At 56.5% G+C, this 22,260-nt stretch overlaps 1 protein-coding gene across 1 annotated transcript in view; it reads left to right on the plus strand.

Annotated features, from left to right (window-relative positions):
- Positions 1-19,213, plus strand: part of RET (ret proto-oncogene) — a 72,550-nt gene extending 53,337 nt beyond the window's left edge. The window contains 13 exon segments of the mRNA XM_023764702.1: positions 1,520-1,785; positions 2,506-2,631; positions 3,539-3,649; positions 4,194-4,313; positions 5,109-5,365; positions 7,765-7,912; positions 9,969-10,076; positions 10,353-10,567; positions 10,647-10,769; positions 14,549-14,619; positions 15,807-15,944; positions 17,036-17,135; positions 18,385-19,213. Of these exon segments, the coding sequence (XP_023620470.1) occupies positions 1,520-1,785; positions 2,506-2,631; positions 3,539-3,649; positions 4,194-4,313; positions 5,109-5,365; positions 7,765-7,912; positions 9,969-10,076; positions 10,353-10,567; positions 10,647-10,769; positions 14,549-14,619; positions 15,807-15,944; positions 17,036-17,135; positions 18,385-18,564 (1,963 nt within the window). The 3' untranslated portion in view covers positions 18,565-19,213.
- Positions 19,214-22,260: the final 3,047 nt, after the last annotated feature.

The following is a 22,260-nucleotide window of genomic DNA, read 5'->3' on the forward strand; positions in this document are numbered from 1 at the left end:
CCTGGAGAGACGTTCCTGGTGGGTTGTTAACGCTTGGACTGCGGGAAACGAGTTAAGTCGGCTCGCGTGAATTGCGCGTACTCCGCGGGAGCCGTCTTTAACTCGGTTCATATAGATTTGCGGTGGAGTGCGGGAAACGTGTAAACTCGGGCCGATTGTAACTGCGTATTACCAAATATTTGTTTGTAATCCACCCTTTTGGTGGATGGAACAAAACCAAAAGACAGAGCCATCTTATATTTTGGCGGGAAATTCACCCGCACTCCAAGTGTTAAGTGAAAAAGTGGTTTGCAGAAATGTTGGTCACATAGCGCCATATGTCCAAAAGCCCGTCTTCATGGATGGGCCTTATTACCGGGCCTTCCACTGGGCCCGGGGTGGGGACAGAGCGATTAGAAGTGGAAACAATTAGAGTCGTCAGTATTCCTGAAAAAAGACGAGTCGAACGGTGCTTAGCATGTTGGTGCAGTTCTTTCTAGAAGGTTTCGTGTGGGCACTTTTTATTTTATTTTTTATTGCATTTTTATTTATTTCAGAGAGGAAGGAAGAGGGAGAGAGAGAAACATCAATGATGAGAGAGAATCATTGATTGGCTGCCTCCTGCACGCCCCCCACTGGGGATCGAGCCTGCAACCCTGGCATGTGCCCTTGACTGGAATCGAACCTGGGACTCTTCAGTCCACAGGCTGATGCTCTATCCACCGATCCGAACCGGCCAGGGCCGTGTGAGCACTGTTTAAGTTAACTTGAAATTGCAGCAGGTGTATGCTTTCACATACTGCCCCCTCCTGGGGAGCAGCTGGGATGTCCTGGTCAGGGCCATCTATCGCTGTCCTGGTGGTAGTTCCTGGGGTTGGCTCCCTGGCCCCCTTCACTTCCAGCAGCCACCTGGCCCCGCCCAGGAAGGAGAAGGCGTCCCCCCTCCCTTCGACACGTCCAAGCTCCCTGACTTGCCACCACCCTGGACCTTTCATAGAGGGGCGTCGAGGATGGTGGGAGGTGACAAGGCAGCCCCTCTTTCCCAGGGTCTCAGCCAAGCCCAGGAAGGCCCCTGGTCCTGTATGAGACCAGCAACCACACTGCATGACCGTGTGGCCGGGTGCAGTGCTCTGACCAGGCGGGTGGGCCATCCTGGCCACGTGCAGTGAGGACAGGAACGGGTGGTCCCCAGGGCAAAACGCCTGGCGGAGCAGCAAGGGTGTGCATAGGAGGGAGCCGTTGGCCTTTGTGCCTGGATGAGGGGCCGTGAGGAAAGAGCCAGCACCTCGGCCCTTGCCTGGAGGGCCGGCTAACCCAGACTTCAGTGCCCGGCTCCTGGAAGCAGGGGCGGGTGGTGGTGTGATGCCTGGGGAGGGCAGGGCCAGGCAGGTGCACGGGGACATGGAGGACGGGGAGTTCAGGGGGTGCTGCCCTTCCCAGATGAGCAGGGGACTGTTCCAAGACTCAGACTGCCAGGGAGTCCCTCCAGCCACCACCACGAGCCTGTCCGGCCGCCCAGCCACGGCACTCCCTTTGCCCGCGCCTAGGTTGGGAAAGTCTCTGTGGAGAACGGCCAGGAGTTCACGGGCATCCACCTGCGGTACGAGCTGCAGCTCTCCAGCGCCAACTGCAGCGCCTTGGGAGTGGTCACCTCGGCCGAGGACACCTCGGGGACCCTGTTCGTGAATGACACGGAGGCCCTGCGGCGGCCCGAGTGTACCCAGCTCCAGTACACGGTGGTGGCCACCGACCAGCCAACCGGCAACCAGGCCCGGGGCCCACTGCTCATCACCATGGAGGGGACGTGTGAGTGCCGGGCCCTGTGGAGGGTGCGGGTGGGTGGGACATGGTCCTGCTGCCGGCTTCCCCCACAGAAGGGGCCTGCTCCTGCTCCCTCTCGCGGATGGGTGGCTTCCTTGAGCCTGAGTCTCCTTCCCGATAAAATGAGAATAACAGTGCGTGCCGCACAGCCGAGCTGGAAGGATGAAGGGTGACAGGGAGTGTGAAACCGCTCCGCCCAGAGACACTGCATAGCAGTCAGCGCTGCTCCCTGCCACCCTGTCAGTGCATCCGCACCTGCACTTACTACGGGGCTGCCAGATAAAACTTGAATTTTAGGTTAGAAAAAACAAACAATTTCTTGATGTATGTCCCGTGCAACCTCTGCAGAGTCTCTCAGAAGACAAGTTTTTAGGTGTCAACGAAATATTAGGGACGTTCTTACACAAAGCAGGTGTTCAATGTTTATCTGAAACTCAGGATTAACCTTGTGTCCTTGGCCACGTCTGGCCAGCTCACATCCTCCCTCTGTACTATCCAGCCCAGTAGCTGTGCCCCCTTTGGCTGTGGTGCCCCCCCCCCAGTTTCCCAACAGCCCCATCACTGCCCTGCACCTGGTGCTGAGTTACTCCATCCCCTCTGGACTCAACCCCTGGGACAGCTCAGCCAGTGCTGCCCTGTCCCTGGGTGCTGGCGGGACACTGGGCCCGGGCTGGCCCCCTGTGACCCGCTTCCTTCCACCCCCAGACGTGGCTGAGGAGCCAGGCTGCCCCCTGTCCTGCGCCGTCAGCAAGAGGCGGCCCGAGTGTGAGGAGTGCGGTGGCCTGGGCTCTCTGACAGGCAGGTGCGAGTGGAGACAGGGAGACGGCAAAGGTAGGCCCCACACAGAGCCGGGGCCTGCAGCCAGGCAGCCAACGGGGGTGGTGACAGCTGAGTGGAAATGGGGTCTGTGCGGATCCCTCTCATGCCTCATCTCTTCCCAGAGCCTTGTCCCCATCCAGGGCTCCTGATGCCAGGAGGTGGGCATGAGTTCAGGGTGTGGGTGGCATGAGGACATTCAGGCTGGTCGTTGCCAAGGGAACAAAGATGGTTGGAGCTGGCCTCTCTCTGGACTTGGGAGGGTCTGGGCCAAAGCTGGGATGTGTAGGGGACAGAGAGGCTCTCCCTGGGAGGCCCCAGGCCTGGCAGGGTATCCCCAGGCAGGGAGGGCCTACGCTGTGGACAGCAGCCAACTCCAAGCTGCACCCGCCACTACAAGGACCGCTCTGCTGGTGCAGCCTCGAGGGGGGCCTCGCCTTGTCTGGCTTCTGGTCCCCTGGGCGTGAGGCCGACACAGCCCTGGGGTGGCCCAGCCCCTCCATCCCTCACCACCTACCTGTCCTTATCCTTTCAGGACCCCCAGGCACTTCTCAGGGATGCCCCTGCTGGTGGGGCTGCATGGGTGGGGTTTTTAATCCTCACCCAAGCACATGTTTTTGATGATTTTAGAGAGGAAGGGATCGAGAGAGAAACATTGATCAGTTGCCTTCCACACCCATCCTGACTGGGGATAGAACCCATAGCCAAGTACGATGGTGGGATGGTGCTCCCACGGGATGGTGCTCCAACCGACTGAGCCACCGGCCAGGGCTGCCTGTGTGGATTTTCACTGCTCAGACCTTGGAGGGGCTGGGCTGTCCCGAGAGGCCCTGGGGTGCCGCCCGCCCTCCGGGCTCTGAATCTGAAAGGCTGACCAGGGCGGCGCTCCCGCAGGACAGTGACCGCGCACTGTGTGTTACAGGGATCTCCAGGAACTTCTCCACCTGCTCCCCCAGCATCAAGACCTGCCCCGACAGCCACTGTGATGCCGTGGAGAGCAGCAATCCCCACATCTGCCCCCAGGACTGCCTCCGTAAGCCACCCGCTGGGCCTGCCCAGTCAGCCTCAGCCAAGACGGGGCCCTGGGGAGGTGGGCTCCCTCCTGCACTTCAGCCTGACCAGCCACGTTCCTGGGTTTTGTGTGCCCACCTTTGTTTCACATTTTATTTGAATGAAGGGCTCTGCCCCCCTCAAAACAAAAATTGGAGCTAGGTGCCCTGACCCAGTGTCACCCTGGCCACTCACAGGGCTGCATCTCCCCGCCTCCAACCTGCTGGTCACCTCTGCTGCCCCTTCTCCGCTTCTGAGAAGCAGCCCTGTGTGGACCTTGGCAAGGTCCCTGGGCAGCCTATGGGCTCCTCCCCCACCTGCGGTGACCAGGGAACCGGCTTGGGGACAGGTCACGCTGAGGCTCCTGTCCAGATGACCTGGACTTCTGAGCTCACTCCCCGACTCGCCCCCACCCCCAGGCCTGAGGAGCTGACCTCAGGCAGGCAGGGAGGGACCTCCCGCACTCCTCTGGGTGGTCCTGGCTGGTCAGGCCACCCAGGAGGCTGAGTGGCTTCCTTTGTCACCAGGGGGCAGCATCATTGGGGGGCATGAGCCAGGGGAGCGCTGGGGGATTAAAGCCGGCTTTGGGACCTGCAGCTGCTTCCCCGAGGAGAGGAAGTGCTTCTGTGAGCCGGAGGACAGCCAGGGTGAGTGGGGGGACACGTGGGGCAGGGCTCCCCGCACGTCCCCACAAGCCAGGGAGGAAACTGCAGGGAGGCAGTCACCCCGAAGACCCTCCTCCTTCCCCCTGGGCCTCTGGCCCCATCTTTGCAGGCAGGGAGCTAGGTCAGGGCCTCCCTATCGTGCCTTAAAGCCCAAAATTACACGACAGGATTGGGCTGGAAAACTAGTCCTCCCACCAGATAACTCCGTGGCTGCTCAGACTGTCCCCGTGCAGGGCCTGGGCTGGGCCCGGCGCTGTCGGGCTGGGGTGCGGCTGTCCCACCCAGAGCCTCTGGTGCTTCCTCCGGGGCAGCAGGTGTGGTGGGCAGCACGGCTTACTGAGCACATGGGCCCAGGGACACGTTTCCGTTTCTGGCATTTGAGTTGTTATTGAATGGCCCCGGGTCCTGAGCCACTCTCCTGCCCTCACTTTTTATTAAAAAAACACAAAGACGTCAGGAACCAGGACATCACCTCCCACAGCCCTCCAGGCCAGCTGACTGCAGTGCAGCGCCCCCTCCCTCACCCCCTGCCCCCACCCGACAACGTGGTGTGCGCTGCCTCTGCCGTGTGGCCTCGGGCCGGCGGCTTACACACTCTGCCTGCCTCGCTCCTGGAGTGTTGGCGGGTATTCTCGTCCCCACGCCAGCAGCACTGGCCAGCCGCTCAGTTCGTCACAGCAGCCACCGTTCTCCAGGCTGGGGGACTGTGCCGGGCCGGCTCCCCTTGGGATTCGGGGGGCCCTCCAGGGGTGTTCCTCACGGCCGCCCCGCCCGCAGACCCGCTGTGCGACGAGCTGTGCCGCACGGTGATCGCGGCGGCCGTGCTCTTCTCCTTCATCATCTCCGTGCTGCTGTCCACCTTCTGCATCCACCGCTACCACAAGAACGCCCACAAGGCGCCCATCGCCTCGGCCGAGATGACTGTCCACCGGCCGGCCCAGGCCTTCCCCATCAGCTACTCCTCCTCCAGTGCCCGGCGGCCCTCGCTGGACTCCATGGAGAACCAGGTCTCTGTGGACGCCTTCAAGATCCCGGTGAGGTTCCAGGTGGGGCTCCCGGAGGCCCTGCAGGTGGCACTGGCCTCGGGGGGGCTACGGAGGGGAGGGCTGCACTGGGGGAGGGGGTGCTGTCCTGCAACCCACAGGCAGCTCGTGTGTGAGTTTCCAGCAACCCCCTGCCTTCACTGAAAGGACTTCCAGGGAGGGCAGGGGCCGGGCAGAGAGCACGGAGGCAGTTTAGTGAGCGAGACTGACGGGTGCTGGTTCAGACGGACTGAGGTGTGGGCCCCAGGACACGGTGAGGGCAGCCTGCTACACCCGCCGATGCCCAAGGACCTGGGGGGCCGCAGGGTAGCGTGGACCCCTGGGGTGGGGGTGAACAGAGGAGGTCTATGGTCTGCTTTCGTTTCCACGGGATGCTCTGTTGAGTCTGTAGGGTGGGTGCAAAAGTGGGAGACTGGGCGATGAGGCGCTGTCCCCATGCAGGTGAGAGATGGTGGCAGCAGCAGGGAGGGGAGCCCCTCTGTGGCGTGGGGGGCCACCTGTGCTGGAGCCAGCCCCTCGGCTCTGCGACCAGCCAGCTGACAGAGTGCCAGCCAGAGCCAGTAGGCGTCCAAGTCCCCTTCTCAGTGGGAGAAGCCGGATCTGTGGTCACCGTGTGCTCCTCAGGGCCCCTACTGGCCAGTCTCCCCTCAGCCTGCAGTGCCCCTTCGCATTCTGGCTGGGAACTGCCTGAGGAGCTGGGAGCCAGTTCGGGGGGTGGGTGGGGGGCATGGAGGTCAGTGCTGAGTGGAGGGTGTGTGGGAACAGAAGTCCCACCTCGAGGCTGGGAAGGGAGAGCTCAGTGTATGGACCTTCAGGCAGGAAGCTCAGCATCCAGGGGCCACGTGGTCCTGACCTCACCACCAGGACTGGGAGGTGGCTGGGTTTGTAGGAGGAGCCACCCAGGGGGTGTTTGCCCCTCAGTGAGGGTCTGGGCCTTAGAGGCTGTTCCCAGCTGCAGCGGCCACTGCAGCCTCCCTCCCAGCTTTCCTACTTCCAGTCACGCAGCAGCTGGGGGGTGCAGCCCCGCCCAGCATTGTCTCAGCTTCCACCCAGGCCTCTGGGATGAGCCATATGGTTGCTTTATCTACCCTGGTAGTTTGCAGTGAGGCCCCTGGGAGAGGGGGGCTGATGGTGCTCGTGCTGGTGGACCCGCCCACCTCGGCCCACGTCACCTGCTGCCCAGAATGCAGAGCCACCAGAGCCCAGCCTGAGACCTAAGGGCCACACTGACGAGCTCTGAGGCCTCAAACATGCCACTCAACCGGTCACCTCAGTTGCTGATGTATGAAGTAGGGAGAATGACATTTAATGTTTTTAAGAAGATGAAATTGGTGACAGCCGTACGTGCTCAGTCCGGTCTCTGTAGAACTGAAGTTCCCGCCGTGTGAGGCGAGGACTCTGGGCAGCGATGACAGTGTTGTCCACTCTGACCCTGACTATGGGTTCCTAGGAACCTGAGACAACACCAGAGCGGCCGGGAGGTGCCCCTGGCCACGGTGCTGAGAGGAGGCGCCTCTGCACCCAGACATCAAAAAGCCTGGCTCTGGCCGTTTCAGGGGCAGCGAGTTTCGGGGTGTCATCTCTGTGGGCCGGGCGAGCCCGTGAGGCACATTGTGACAGCCCCCAGAAGCCATGTCCACGCCCAGCTGCAGGGGACTTGGGTGGGGAGGCTCCAGGCAGGCGTGGGCATCCCCAGTCAGAATCCCAGGGCACAGCCAGGCGAGGTGTCTAGAAGGCACCCTCGAGAGTCCTGAGTGTGTGGGCAAGGTGTGTGTGAAGGGGAACAGGACAGGCGGGTGTGTGCAGGCTCAGAGCGATGGCCAGCTCTGGGGGAGGGGCAGCCTCTGCCACAGGCTGCCAGGAAGTTGCCCTGGACACTTCCACCCGTAGTGACTTGGGCCACTGGGGGGTTCCTGGCATCTCTGGATGGGCCTGTGGGCCTGGTGTCCAAAGCGGAAGCAGTGCTGAGAGGATTGGGCCTGGCTCCCAGGGAAGAGGCCATGTTCCCACATGAGCACCTGTCGTGCTCAGTGAGCCCTGAACACACACCTCATTAGAGAGACGAGGACACGGGCCCAGGGTGGCCCCGGGCATGTTCAGCGAACTGGGACCAGTAAGGGTACAGGCATCCGGAGAGTCCAGGCCAGTCTGTGGCAACAGCTGCCTTGCCTGGTGGAGGCCTGTCATGGAATGGCACCTCTGGGCCCCGCTGTGGAGTCCTGCCCTTAGGGACGTGGGTGACTGTCCCCTGCTGGTCCAGATCACAGTCAGTTCTCTGCACACCGGAGCTCATCCACCGGGACTTGTTCATGGGTTTTGCCTTATTCTTCTTCTCTTACCCTCACCATCTTCCTCCCTCACCTCTTCTCCTTCCTCCAACCCCAATGCAGGAGGACCCAAAGTGGGAGTTCCCACGGAAGAATTTGGTTCTTGGAAAAACTCTGGGAGAAGGCGAGTTTGGAAAAGTGGTCGAGGCAACAGCCTTCCGGCTGAAAGGCAAAGCTGGGTACACGACTGTGGCCGTGAAGATGCTGAAAGGTACCTGTCCAGGCAGCACACAGGGTGGCTCTGCCACGCACACCTGTGGGAGCCCCAGGGGTAGACGAAGCCCCGACAGCACAGGAGGTGGTGCTGTGCTGGCAACGCCTCAGGGGCCTCCAGGGTTCTTTTTTTTAAAATATATTTTATTGATTTCAGAAAGGAAGGGAAAGGGAGAGAAATAGAAACATCAGTGATGAGAGAGAATCATTGATCGCCTGCCTCTTGCACACCTCCTATTGGGGATCGAGCCCAAAACTCAGGCATGTGCCTGGGACCCTTCAGTCCGCAGGCCGCCACTCTATCCACTGAGCCAAACCGGCTAGGGCCAGGGTTGTTCTTGAGTGGATGCAGCCTGGGGACCCCACCCATCATAGACGACCTGGGTCGGGTGGTTCTTGGAGAAGCAGGGCGAGGACCTTCCTCCCTTGGAAGGTTCTAGAGTGGTGTAGCTTCTATACCAATGGTTCCCAACGTGGGGCACATGCCCCACAGGGGGCAATTTGATTTTTAAGGGGGAAATTCAAGAATGAGTTATTAACTGAATTTTTTGCATTTTTTATGGTTCTAGGGTCTTCTTATACAGTAGATACATATATATTATGACATATGTATGCATTTCAGTTCTCTATTACATTTTGAAACTTGCTATTCTTTCATATTACTTCATATTATTATTATTTTTAACAATTTCTTAGTGACTTCTTCCTCAGACTTCAACTGCCCTTCTGTTATTTTCTTTTTCTCTTTCATGGATGCCATGCTCTTTGGAAGCTTATTTAGGCCAAGTGAATGGCCTTTTAGGCTTCCTCCACATGAATAGTTCACTTTTTGAATAATAAGAATTAATATGTCACAGTGGGGGCATCAGGATTTTAGAGATGCTTAGGTGGGGCATGGCCATAAAAAGGTTGGGAACCACTATTCTATACCAATGTTGGGTAAAGACCTGAGTTTTAAAAAAACTTTAAAGCTGTTTGGTGTTGAACTGCTAGCTCTTCCCGCCTCACTCTGCCCCATTCATTCCTCTCAGCTAAGTGTCTGCTGGGGCCTAGGTGGAAAGGCCACCTGAGAGGACTGGCCGCCCCAGGCTGGCCATGAGTGACCAGTTGTGCCACAGGCTTGGCTCTGAGTGGGCACACACCCAACCACACAAACCCATGTTTCTGCCATGGCTGGGCTCTGGCCCAAGTGGACTGACAAGGTCCCAGCGGCAGTGTGGTGGGCGAGACTCAGCTGGTGCACAGTTGGGGGCCACACATGCAGGGCTTCTGGATGCTTCCCCAGGCCCTCAGACTATGTCGCCCCTTACCTGAGAGAGCCCACGCCCTAAGCAGGCACAGTGAGGCCTGCCCAGGGCCTCCCATGTGTGGTACAGGGGTTCCTGATTCCTGATGCCCCATCTCCCCTCGCTTCCAGACAGGTCTGCAGCCACAGCAGTGGCCTGGGACAGTTAGGCAGTGGGCCATGGGACGCTGACCCAGAAAGACTGTTTAGCACAGCTTCTGACTCAAAATACCTCCACATGGGGCTCCCACTCCCGATGGGACCCCAAACCAGCCCTGCCCACTCAGGATGCATGCCCTCCTCCTGGCAGGAGACTTCTGTAAAATCTGTGGCCTTACCTTCCTCCAGGGCTTTGCCCCGATGTCGAGTGCTTGGTCATCAGGTGTTTGGGGACACCAGGGGGTCCCCTTTCCTTCCCAGAGGATTAATGAGGGGGTCTCTGTGCACTGCTGTCTTTGAAAGATGGTGATTGCAAGGAAGTAACTCCACTTAACACCCAGCCCAGAGCCGGGAGGCTGTCCATGGAGAGATCCTACTACTGGACGTTGCCTCATGGGGTTATTATACCCTGGAGGCAGAGGAGGTCACTGTCGACCATCCCACAGGCGGGCGGAGAGTAGCTCCAAGCTGTGGAAGTTCGAGGGAGGGTATCTGAGAAGCTAGCGGGTCTCTGCAGAAGCCTGCTGTGGGCTAATGCGACCCCGCATGGTCACAGACGGGGCTTCCAGAGGGATGGGTTTGCAGCCCTCTCTGTTGACCTGTGTTTCAGAGAACGCCTCCCCAAATGAGCTGCGGGACCTACTGTCAGAATTCAACCTCCTGAAGCAGGTCAACCACCCCAATGTCATCAAGCTGTATGGGGCCTGCAGCCAGGACGGTGAGGCCAGCCACAGGCCACAGCTGCAGGGCACAGGCCCAGCTCTGGGCTGCTGCACTCTTCTCCCTCCCCCCCCCCTCTCCTCTGGCCCCTGTTCTCTGTCCTAGAACCCCCTGTGTCAGTGAGAGGGCTGGGAGGGGCTTTCCCAAGACCGCTGGCATGAGGCCAGAGCCTGCATGCCCTCCTTCCCGTGCTGTGTGGGGCGCCCAGAGCTAGCTTGACTTTCGCCTGCCCAGGCCTGGTAGGCAGCCAGCCCACAGTCCCCTCTGCCCCCAGGGCCGCTTCTCCTCATCGTGGAATATGCCAAGTACGGCTCCCTTCGGGGCTTCCTGCGAGAGAGCCGCAAGGTGGGGCCCGGCTACGTTGGCAGCAGAGGCAGCCGCAACTCCAGCTACCTGGACAACCCGGACGAGCGGGCCCTGACCATGGGTGACCTCATCTCCTTCGCCTGGCAGATCTCACGGGGGATGCGATACCTGGCCGAGATGAAGGTGTGTGTTGCCCCAGCCCGCACCCTCACTGCCTTGGTGGGCCTGAGTTTTAGGGGTCCCTGCTATGTCTTCCTTGCAGCTCGTCCATCGGGACTTAGCAGCCAGAAACGTCCTTGTAGCCGAGGGGCGGAAGATGAAGATTTCGGACTTTGGTCTGTCCCGGGATGTGTATGAAGAGGATTCCTATGTGAAGAGGAGCAAGGTACCAGGTCTTGGGGTGTGCTGGCCTGAGACCCCGGGCGTGGTGGGGGCAGCAGGCAGGGTGCCCACAGGGTGGAGAGGATAAAGCGGATGTTTAGAGTATAAACTTCTAGCCCTCATCCCCAAATCCTTCCCTGATCTTGGGTCTCCAGAGACCCTGTGCAGGGCTGATCCCGGAGTCTGTTCCTCTCTTCCGGAGGGCCACACCCGCACCTGCCCTTCAGGGCTGGCTGCCGAGAGCCAGGTGCCAAAGCTTCTCTTGCTCTTCATCACTGTCCCTTTCGAAGGCCTCCTAATGCTGCGGAAATAGCCATCCTCTTTGCAGTGTCCCCCTCCCTTCTGCGAATGAATGAAGGTCCCTGTTTCCGTCCTATGTAACTTAGCTCTTAGGCAGAGGAGAGGGTGTGGCCATTCTATGTAGAAAGGCACGAAGCATGTCACAGGTGGAGGTTCCCTGGGACGGGAGCCTGGGAGCCTGGGTGGGTTGGGAGGCTCAAGGAGGGCCCTAGAGAGGGTCCAGAGACTTAGCATAGGGTCATCCTCGAAACAGCCAAAAAGTTCAAACACGGGCCCCCAAGAGCACAGGCTGCAGACAGCGCTGTTACAAACACGTGTCCTGGAAACAGACTTCATCAAGGACATGAATCCTAAAGGATGCTTTAAAGAAAAAGGGTTACAGTAAATGCTGCGTTGAATCCACTGCGCATCCTCCAAATCTCTGAAGTCGGTGGTCGGGGCCCTCTGGGGAGATCTGGTTCCTGGCCTGGCGCGCCTTCCTGTGGCATTGGTCATGGGCCCCTTCGTTGTGTTGCCCGCTTAGCCCCTCTCCTACAGCCTCCCTCCAGCAGACCAGACGGGCTCAGCTCACAGGCCCTTCAGGAGTCACAGCTGCCCCGACGTGCAGAACAGACGCCGCTCAGAAAAGAGTAACACACAGAGCAGCCGCACACAGCATCACCCTGAGGGTGGGAGCCCCTGTGGTCCAGGCTGTGAGGACGGTGTTTCGTTTTTGCTAGGGTTTCCGTTGTGACAGCACATCTCAGTACTGCCCAAGGGGAAGTGGAGGGGCTGCCCCCACCCTGTGGAGGGATGTGGACAGAGCCTTCCTGTTGTTGCCCTGATCCTCCAAGAAGGCCCTGTGTCACCGAGCAGAGAAGCATAAACGGTTCAAACACGGCCCCGTGAGCACAGGCTGCAGGCAGCATTGTTACAAGCGCGTGCCCCAGAAACAGCCACACTTCGTCAAGGGCGTGCATCCTAAAGGATGCTTAAAGAAAAAGGAGCCACAGTAAAGGCTGCATTAAAATCCACTGCGCACATTTTAAAATTGATTTCTGCCTCAAGACTTACCTACTGGAAAGCTTTTTGTCAAGTGGCATTGGGGTCACTTCTGGTCAAGATGGCAGAGCAGGTGCATTCTGCTCTCCTCCTCCCACTACCACATCGGCACTACAACCAAGTTACAGAACAACCACCCTTCAGAACCGCCTGAAGACTAGCTGATGAACAGAACTGTCACCAAGGGTATAAAGAAGTAGCCACGTTGAGACTGGTAGGAGGGAGGGTGGAGACAGGAAAAGGGCTGGTCCCGCGCCCATGTGTGGCAGTTACGAATTGGGAGTGATGTCTCGGCTGCAGAGGGGCCCCCTGAGGAGTGAGGGCCAGCGCTGCACCAGGCTCCCCAGCCCGGATCATTAGTGCCCGGAAGAGGCGTCCCCACAACAGCTGGCTCTGAAAATCGGCGGGGATTCTGTCCAGGTGAGACGGAGGGCTGCTGTAGACCCAGGTGTCCTCTTAAAGGGCCCGAGCACAGACTTACTTGCTCACAAACACTTCCCTGAGCTCCAGCAAAGGGACAGCAGTTCAAAAAATGGAAAAATGCCAGGGACAAAAAGGGAGGAACTGGATTATCTGGCTTCGGGCAAAGGCTGGAGGGGCAGCTCTCCCCTGGAGCAAAGTGCCTGCAGGCGCCATTGTTGCTTAGTGAGCCCTCCTCCAATCCAGCCTGCAAGTGCAGCCGGGCACAAAGTCTCCATGAGTCTCCATGAACCACTTCACCTGATGATTCTCTCACCCTGCTCGGCCGAACCTCTTTCGGAGGCTAATCCACAAGCCGTTAGCCTGGGCTCACACTGGAATTTTCTAAAATCGAAGGCCCACAAACCCCAAACAAGAAGCGTCTGGCCTTGGTGTGCTGTTCGTTAAGCAGCCCCAAGCCTGGCAGTAGTGGTAACCAGCCTTGGTTCGCAGCGTAACCCAGGAGCTTCCAGGCCCAGAACAGGCAGCTACCAACCAAAAATCACTTTGTAGACCCTACCAGGTGGTCCAGGCCAGATACAGGCAGCAGCTGACCTTGGCCTGCACTGGAGCCCCTCCCAAGAGGCTCCAAAACCAACACACCTGGTGGCTGGCTTCAGAACACTCCAGAACACCCCCCAATTGGCACTACAGACATCACACCCAAAAGGTGGACTTGGCAGGGGTCTGAGCCCCACTGCAGCAAATCTCACTCCGGGGGTCAGCCTCACACAACCGCTTGTCCACTATCATGGCCAGTCTTCACAGCCGGTCAGCATGAGGGTCAGTCCCAGCACTGACATGCCAGCAGCAGTCAAGACTCAACTACAACAGGAAGGCACACAACCCACGGAAGGGACGCCCTGAGAGCGTCCGGCTCAGGTTAACCGGGGGACTGTGCCACTGGGCCTCACAGGACACCTGCTACAGAAGACCACTCTGCCAAGACCGGGAGACATAGCAGATCCACCTGATACATAGAAACAAACACAGGAGACAGCCAAAATGAGGAGACAAAGCAACACATCCCAAATGAAACAACAAAACTCCAGAACCAAAACTAGTGCTCTACCAGATGCAGAGTTCAAAACACAGGTCATAAGGATGCTCAGTGAGCTTGGGGGAGGAATAGATAGTCTCAGTGAGAACTTCAACAAAGAGATAGGAAACAAAAAAGGAGATAGAAATCATAAAAAGAACTGGTCAGAAATGGAGAATGCAATAACTGAAATTAATGCATTAGATGGAATCAACTGTGGATTAGCTGAAGCAGAGGATCGCATCAGTCATTTGGAAGACAAGGTAGCAGAAAGCACCCAATCAGAGCACCCAAAGAAAGAAAGAATCCAAAACTCCAAAACAATGAGAACAGTTCAAGGGATTTGTTAGGTCTGACCGACCCCAGCACCTGTGCAGTGAGGGGTACTCTTCCAGGGCACTGGCATAAAACGAGGCAAAAACCAGCCTCGAGGCCCATAAACAGATTCCTTCCTCGACGCTGCCCAGAAGAGCAGTTAGTGTGTTGGTTTCCATCAGAACTCCCAAGATAGAAGTGCTGGTTTCCCCAAGTCCTTCATCCTCAGACATCAGGGCAGATCTTGCTGGATGGTGTTCTTGGTTCACCAGCTGGGCAGCACCACCTGGGGCACCCCAGAGCTCCCCAGAGGTGGCCGTAGGGGACCTAGCGTGGGCTTGGTATCAATTCCTTGGGTTCCTTCTCAGCAGAAATGTGGTGCTTGACAAGCAGGCCTGTGTATCTGTGGGCAAGCCAGCTGACTCCCACTGGCATCTCAGCTGTGCCCAGGAGGGCCAGGCTAGACCCCGGCCCTCTGAAGCTGCGTGCCAGTTCTGTACCGGGAGCATTCTGGTGTCATTACTCAGCATCCCCCAGAGCTGGAAGTGCCTGAGACAGGGCCACGCCCTCCTGCACACTCCCCTCCAGTTCCCAGCAACGTTAATGCCCTTCTTTCGCTCCCTCTTTAGGGCCGGATTCCAGTCAAATGGATGGCAATTGAGTCCCTGTTTGATCATATCTACACCACCCAGAGTGATGTGTAAGTGTGGGTGTGCCTTCCTGGGTTACGTGTGAAGGGGACTATGCCCCCTGCGTGGGCAGCCAGCCTGGAACAACGCTGGCCCTGAGTGCTATCAACTTGTGCCAAGCATCAGCGGTGACTCCCCAGCCTGAGGGAGCTTCGTGCCTTCATTTAGCCAGTGCCCGGGGCCCAGGCAGTAGTTTTGAAAGCAGCAATAACATCCATGAGAGCAGTGAGCAGTGGCTGCACATCCCCGTGGCCTTCCCCCTCTCCCCTCCCTCCTGTGGGCGTCTCAGTGACACACAGGCCAGCCCAACAGTTCCCTCCTGTGGGCCTGAGCAGGGTGGTTCCCACCCACAGGTGGGCATGGCCTCCAGTAAGTTCAGTGTGCCCCAGACTGCTCAAAGGCGAGAACCAAACTCAGTCTTCCAGTCAAATTACAGACGGGATAGTTTTCAAAGACACAGCACTCGTTTTGTCTAAGTGCTCTGTCACCTAGACGTGCGCCTCTTGAACAGCGTGGGCTGTTCTTACGGTTTTAAACAACTGCTTCCTGATTGGGAAGTTGAGCATAAGACAACTGGGAAATTGAAAGTAAAGCATGGAGAGACTGAGTCAGGAGGACCTCACCGGCCCCGAGTGACCACTGGCTCACAGCGCGGCCTCTGAGGTGTGCAGGTGTTTGCTTCCCATCTCTGTGAGTGGGCTCATGTGGTAATGCTGTTTGGTGATACGATTCTGTTCCCGCTTTACAGTAAATTCTCCCTGGCAGTTAAGTGTTTTCTTATAGCCGTGCTTTTTTTCTTTCTAAGACTTAGGAGAATTCCAAGCACACAGAGAAGGTGGAGGAAGTATGCCGGGAACCTGGGCCCGTGGCCTGGGTCAAGCCTGCATTTTGCTGCACTTGCTGGGTGGCTCTGGGCCATCTCTGATGCCTCAGTGACCCATTGCCTGGGCTCCCAGTGCCCCCGTGGGTGTGGGGCCTGAGCTGGGAAGCCTCGCAGCAGCAGGGACGGGGCAGGCTATCCCCACTCCATCCTGCATCCATTGGTGCCATGGGGCCCAGGCTGAGACCTGCTCTCTGCAGGTGCAGAGGGGGCTCTGGGCTGGTGGGCCAGCAGCTGCTGGGGGGACAGATGTCTGAGCTCCCCAGCGGGCAGGGCAGGCGTGGCACAGCCACTCACTGGTTGTCTTGCTTCCCGTAGGTGGTCCTTTGGTGTCCTGCTGTGGGAGATTGTGACCCTGGGGGGCAACCCCTACCCTGGGATTCCTCCTGAGCGGCTCTTCAACCTTCTGAAGACGGGCTACCGGATGGAGAGGCCTGACAACTGCAGCGAGGAGATGTGAGCAGGCTTTGCTTCGGCCCCGCCTCCCTCACACAGGCATGGGGTTTGGGCGGGGCAGACCACAGGCACTCTTCCTCCTCTCCTAGCAGCCCTGGGCGCCAGTCTGCGGTGAGCTGGGGGGTGGGTAGTGACAAGCAGAGCATGACAGGGCAGAAGTCACAGAACCCACCTCAGGCATGGCAGCAGATGCTGAGGATCCAACTCCACTGGGGCTGGGTGGGCTTCCTGGGGGGAACTACAAGGATGAGGGGGAGCAGAGCCCGCAGAGGGGTATGGGAAGGATGAGATCAGTCTAAGCAGCTGAGCCCAAAGCCAGACACCAGTGCCTGCAGGTCACTTGGAGAGGGGCAGGTAGTTCAGACTGTCCCATGGGGCACATATTGGGGAGTGCCCAAGTGGAGGTGCCAAGGGTAGGCAGGGGGTCGGCCAGCAGCGTCCAGACGTCAGCCCAAGCACCAGCCTTCATGCACGGAGGTCCTCAGGTGACTCCCACAGCACGGGTGGAGATCACATGAGAAAGGAGTTGTCTGCGTGCAGACACAGGCCGGTATGTTTATTCCACAAAGTCCGCGTGCACATGCCACGTGCCCAGCCCGGGGCTAAAAGAGTGAGTGGCACCACCTCCCTCCAGCCCGGGCTGGCAGCCAGCTGGCCCAGCACTCCACACACGGCAGCCCCGGGGGCCTTGTGGCTGTGGTTTCAAGGAGGTGGTAAAGGTGTAAGGCAGAGGTGTGAGTGGCTGGTTGGCAGCCCTTTCTGTGTGTCTCCACATCTAGTTCAACCTTCAGAAGAGTCTGAAGGGCTGGCATTGCCCACTCAGCCACCATAGTGGGCACGGTTCACTAGCTACCAGTGTCTTTGAAAGGACTTGAAAACAAATCTCCCTCAAGGGAAAGGAAGCTTACAGTGCTGGGCTCCCTGAGCCCCGATGACCCCTCACCCTGGCCCAGCTCAGAAGGATGTCAATGATGCAGAAACTGCTTGGGGCTCAGGAACAGCCCCCCAGGCCCCCGGCACTGTGCTGGGTGTGGTGGCTATGACAGCTGGTCCTTGCTGGGTCATAGCTGCCCGTCTGCTCTTCCCACCAGGTACAGCCTGATGCTGCAGTGCTGGAAGCAGGAGCCAGACAAGAGGCCAGTGTTTGCCGACATCAGCAAAGACCTGGAGAAGATGATGGTTAAGAGAAGGGTGAGTACCTAGAGCAGATGCCTAGTGTGGGCCACCAACGGGCTGGACGTGGCAGAGGGAGGTGGGAGGTGGGGGTTGGGGGGAGGGGTTCCAGCCCCAAAGCAGGTCCCCGGAGGTTCCTGTGCAGGGGCAGAGTGAGGCTATGCAGGGGAGAGGCCTTGCTGACCACGGAGGGCACCAGGTCCCTTGGGTTTCTTTTCAAATCATGAAGACACCAAGATTTTTAGCATGATCCTTGGAAGAGCTCTCAAAAGACAGGTGTCTGAGAGGAATATTCCAAAGCCAAACAAAATCACAGGAAAAAGTTGACATGAGTGTCCTCAATCCAGATGTTCGGAGGGGCTGGCTGAGGGACGGACTAGGGTGTAGCACACCAGCCCCCCTAAAGGACCCCTGTTGTAGCCGCATGTGACCTGTAGGGAAATGAATTCCAGTGTGTCAGGTCTTCTGAGTTTTAAGGGATTTTTATGCTACGTTTCCCAGTTTTTAATGTTGGCAACTCAATTACATTTTCAAAAGCTCAGTGTAGGCCAAACAAAACAGATCTGAGAGGCCACATTCAGCCCGGTGCCTTCAGTTTAAACTCTGTAGGAAAATGAGAAAGTCAACAAAGTTTCAACTAATATTTATGGAGCAATGGCTGTGTGCCCTGTTCCACCTTAGATCATGGAAATGCAAGTAAACAAACACGCACAGACCCTGCCCTCGTGGTGTTTACATCAACGTTCATCCTCACATGTACACGTTCACCAACAGTTGTAATTTCTTCAGACAGGAAAAGCAAGATGCATGGTCGAGGCCATTTGTAGTGAAACCTAGCATCAGTGTATCACTTGAGCAAAGCCTCCAATCCCGTTAACGCAGGGTCCCCCTAAACAAGTGACAGCTGATGCTGAGGCGGCCTTCCTGGGACAGCGCTGAGAAGCAGGCAGGAAAGCGCTGGGGCTGTTCTCCACACGTTTCAGCAGGGCGGTGCTGCACGCTGCTTAGATAGGACCAGAACAATAATGGAGGACATTTCTGCCCCCCAGGAGGCGACTTTCTATCGGGGGGCAGTGAGGACTATGGGACAGGGCCAGGTGATGCAGCTGCTGGGGGACCTCAGAGCTGGCAATCTGGTGAGGGCTCAGGTCTCCTGGAGAAGCCAGTAGACTGGCATCGGATGGGACAAGGCCAGGGCTTCTGCCCAGGGGTGTGTCCCTCGTGGCACATGTGGGGGGAGTGGTGACCAGCCATCTCTCTGTTCCAGGACTACTTGGATCTGGCCGCGTCCACCCCGTCCGACTCCCTGCTTTACGATGACGGCCTCTCGGAAGAGGAGATGCCCCTGGTGGACTGTAATAATGCTCCCCTCCCTCGAACCCTCCCCTCCACGTGGATTGAAAACAAACTCTATGGTAGAATTTCACATGCATTTACTAGATTCTAGCGACTCTGTTCCTCTCTGCACTATCCTTACTCTCTGGAATGCTTTTTAAAGAGTCTCTCTGGTCTGAATGAAACCAAAGTCCACTCTGAACCTTTTTATTTGTAATGTCTGAGTTTGCATCCGTTGACATTCAGGCATTTTTGCAACTATGTTTTTTTAAAGGATGTGAAAATAAGTGTAATTACTATTCTGCCCAGCAATTTAAGATGATAAAGAAAGAGCGCAGGGCAGAACACTCAGGGGACGTTGAGACTATGAGGAATAAGTCATTTCTGGGGTGGGCATCAAGTCACAGTACTTGTAATTTAACTACTGGAACACACTTACCCAAACTGGGGAGGTGTTTGAGAAAGGAGGAGCCAGCAGCACGCGCCTGCACGGAGCGCAGCCAGTGGCCCCAGACCCTGTCTGGGTGGGCGGGGTGCCCAGCCACAGGCCAGCACCGGGGAGGGCACACGCAGGCAGCTGTTTTCACATCCTTTGCGTTACCCACTGTCATGACGGCTGTCACTTATGAAGTCAGCGCTGAAAGCTAGAGCAGATGCTTCTGGAAGAACGTAGTCTGTGGTGCTGTGGTCTCGCAATGGACAGTAAATACGGTTCTTGCCAAAACTCCTTCTTTTGTCTTCAATTAAATACTTGAAATTTTTCCTGTTTTCTAACCTCATCATTGATTGTTTTTGAAATCTTGGCGTTTCAAGCATTTCTCAGCTGAGTGTGTCCCCTCTGCATGCCTCCTGAGTCACTCGATTCCTCGCTGGCTTGGGGTCTGGTGCTACGTGCCTCTGTCCTGGCGCCGCTGTGGGCTCCCCTGTGTGCACTCTTGATCTGGAAGACCCTCTCCCCCAGGCTAGACTTGGGGGGAAGACAGGCTTTCCGTCCGAGAACTTTCTATGGAAGCTGCCCGCTGCCGTAAGCCACTGAGCACAGTGATGAGCTGATGCTTCCTGCTGCCTTAGAAAACGAGCTAAAGAGGTCGGCAAATATATGTCAGATCTGAGAGTGAAATTTATAAAAGTCAAAACTGGCCGCGTCTGGCCAGTTACCAAGACAGCTCGTGATAGTTCCCCAGAGCACGTGCTTTGCAAACCTGGAGCAGGAGACCATTCGTGTAATTGGCACAGAAACCAGAGTGTGGTTGGAACCTCACAGGGAGTTTTGCCAAGCCCTTACTGTCTGCACATGAAGCGTGGGTTCTTCAGTGCAGAGCAAATGATCTGTTTTCATTTTTAGGCATGTCAGACCCGAACTGGCCTGAGGAGAGTCCTGTACCACTCACGAGAGCCGATGGCACTAGCACTGGGTGTCCACGCTATGCCAATGATAGTGTATATGCTAACTGGATGGTTTCACCCTCAGCGGCACAATTAACGGACTCGTTTGATAGTTAACATTTCTTTGTGAAAGGTAATGGACTCACAAGGAGAGGACATTTGCCGAGATGGTCCACCGGCCCCTCACTGTGCCCTTGCCGCTGGCTGGCGGCTTTTCCCTCCCAGCAGACGCCGTGCACTGGATGGGAGTCCCGGTCCCGTGTGTAGGTCCCTCCTCCTCTGCAGCCCTCGGCAGCGCCGGTGCTGGTCTGTGTTCATCAGGGATCACCGTGCTCTGTGCTCACACGTTCGGGTCCCTCACTCACTACCTGATCTGTTTGATTCTCCTGGTTGCCACCCAACAAGGCAACGAGATGTAAACATGAAGCACACGCTCCCCACCCCCAATTACCCCCCACAAAGGCAGCAAAGACAAAACTGGCCCAAAGGACCTGACGGTGTTGAGAATGGGAGCCTGGCAAGGCCGAGTGTTGGTGTCAAAACCTGCCGGGGCTGGCGTGGGAGAAGGGGTCTTGACACAGCCCTGGGCTCAGGATTTGGGATCCTGAGGATTTTTTTTTAATTAAAAGAAAACGTTTTCTTAGGAAGACATTTGATTTTTTTATCATGATTAAAATGATTCTTAGATTAGCACAATGGAGAGATTTGATGCCATATTTGCTGTGTAGACAGGCGGTGTCGGGAGAGAGCTCACAGACACGTTTGCCCCGTCACTGGTCACTTCCTGGTCTAGAACAGTATGAAGGAAGGGGTGGGGTGCTTGTGGAGTGGCCTCTAGTCCAGGCAGAGAGGTGGCAGCTGGGAGTCCACCCCAGCCTTCCATCCACTTCATGCCCAGCACCAGAAAGCAGTGGTTCATCTCACACCTCAGGAGTGGGCAGAGCTGGTGCTCAGCGTACAAGGGCCTGTTCAGCTAGTTATGTTAGAAGTAGCATTGACAATGACCAAGGACCGCCTCGCCTCTGATTTCTGTTCTGATGTGGAAAAGACAGTGTTCTGGCTCTTATAGAGCTTGTGTGGGAAAGTACGTGTATCCCCTCTTCCTGTGTGTGCACTTGATGCTGCTATAGCAAGACATTTTTGTTTCTTAGATTCTGACCATGACTCATAAGCTTGTCATTCTTCTCTGCCTGTTTGTGGTCACAGACACCGCGCTCCTCCCAGCTTGGGGGGAGGGGGAGCTTTTGGAAAGTCCTGGTGGCTCTTCTGTTTGTCTCAGCACAACTTCCCAGGGGAGGATCGGTTACCAAACACTGCCTGGCCTTCGGATGGAAAGCAGCGGGGAGGGACGTACCTGTAGGTTTATTACAAGACTGTGTTTTAGAGGCATTGCATAAAAACCGTAACATCAACAGCATTTTTGTGGCCAAGAAGGCTCGGCTGAGTATGTGTTGGAGCCTCGTGGTGTGCGCTGGGTACACACCCGGAGAAAGCTGGAAAAACACTTACTGGAGACTAACACGGCTGTAGCTGGAGCCATGTTTCAGATGCCCTATTAGTTCTTTTACCAATATCTCGTTGGGAGTTTATGGTTTCAGACGTACTTAATGTTAGTCTTATTAACTAAGGGTTCACTTTCAGATTATTAAAAATGCCTACTCAGTGAGTTGCTGTAGCAGGTTTGTTAGCAGGGTGAGGACTCCGAGCCCAAGTGGCTGACCCAGTGATGGGGAATTAACCCTTGACTAATAACCTAATTGTCTAGTCCTGAGTTATAAAAGTACTCGTGCCTACTAGTCCTCTCAGAATTTTCATGCATATATGCAGAAGTTACTAAGTATTTAAGTGTTACTGAGTATTAAGTAGCAATCTGTCAGTTATGAAAATTTGTAAAATCTATTTATGAAAGGTTATTAAAACCATACCGTGTTCATTTGTTTTTGTAAATCAAGGTGACTAAGAAAATAATTTTAGTTATGTAAATAAAATCATATATCATAAAATGTGTAAACTTCTTTCCTCTATTTAACTGCCTGATTGGAAACATCAGGTTTTTATTTGGAAGTTGCAGTGCGAGGATTAAAATGTCACAGGGGAATCTGTGGGGGTAGCCACTGGGGAGCTCACCGCGGTGGAAGGTCAGGAGGCTCTGGGTGGTCTTAGGGACTTGTCTTGCACAATATGTAGGTGAACAGGCACATTGACAGTAACTTGAAAATTCAGCCAGTCCCGCTATTCAAAGAATCCCTGCCTTCAGGTTTCCTGCCCAAGAACAGAGCAGCAGCCAAGGCCACGTTCAGGTGTTTATGGTTCCCTGGCAATGCACTTGCCCCTTGTTTCTTGAAGCTGGAGTTGGACAGTTGTGGGAGAGAGGATATAAAATGCATAGTCATGACTGAAAGTCCATTGGAAGTTGGAGGGA

Source organism: Myotis lucifugus, unplaced genomic scaffold (genome assembly GCF_000147115.1).
Source record: "Myotis lucifugus unplaced genomic scaffold, Myoluc2.0 scaffold_343, whole genome shotgun sequence".
Taxonomy (NCBI): Eukaryota; Metazoa; Chordata; class Mammalia; order Chiroptera; family Vespertilionidae; genus Myotis; species Myotis lucifugus.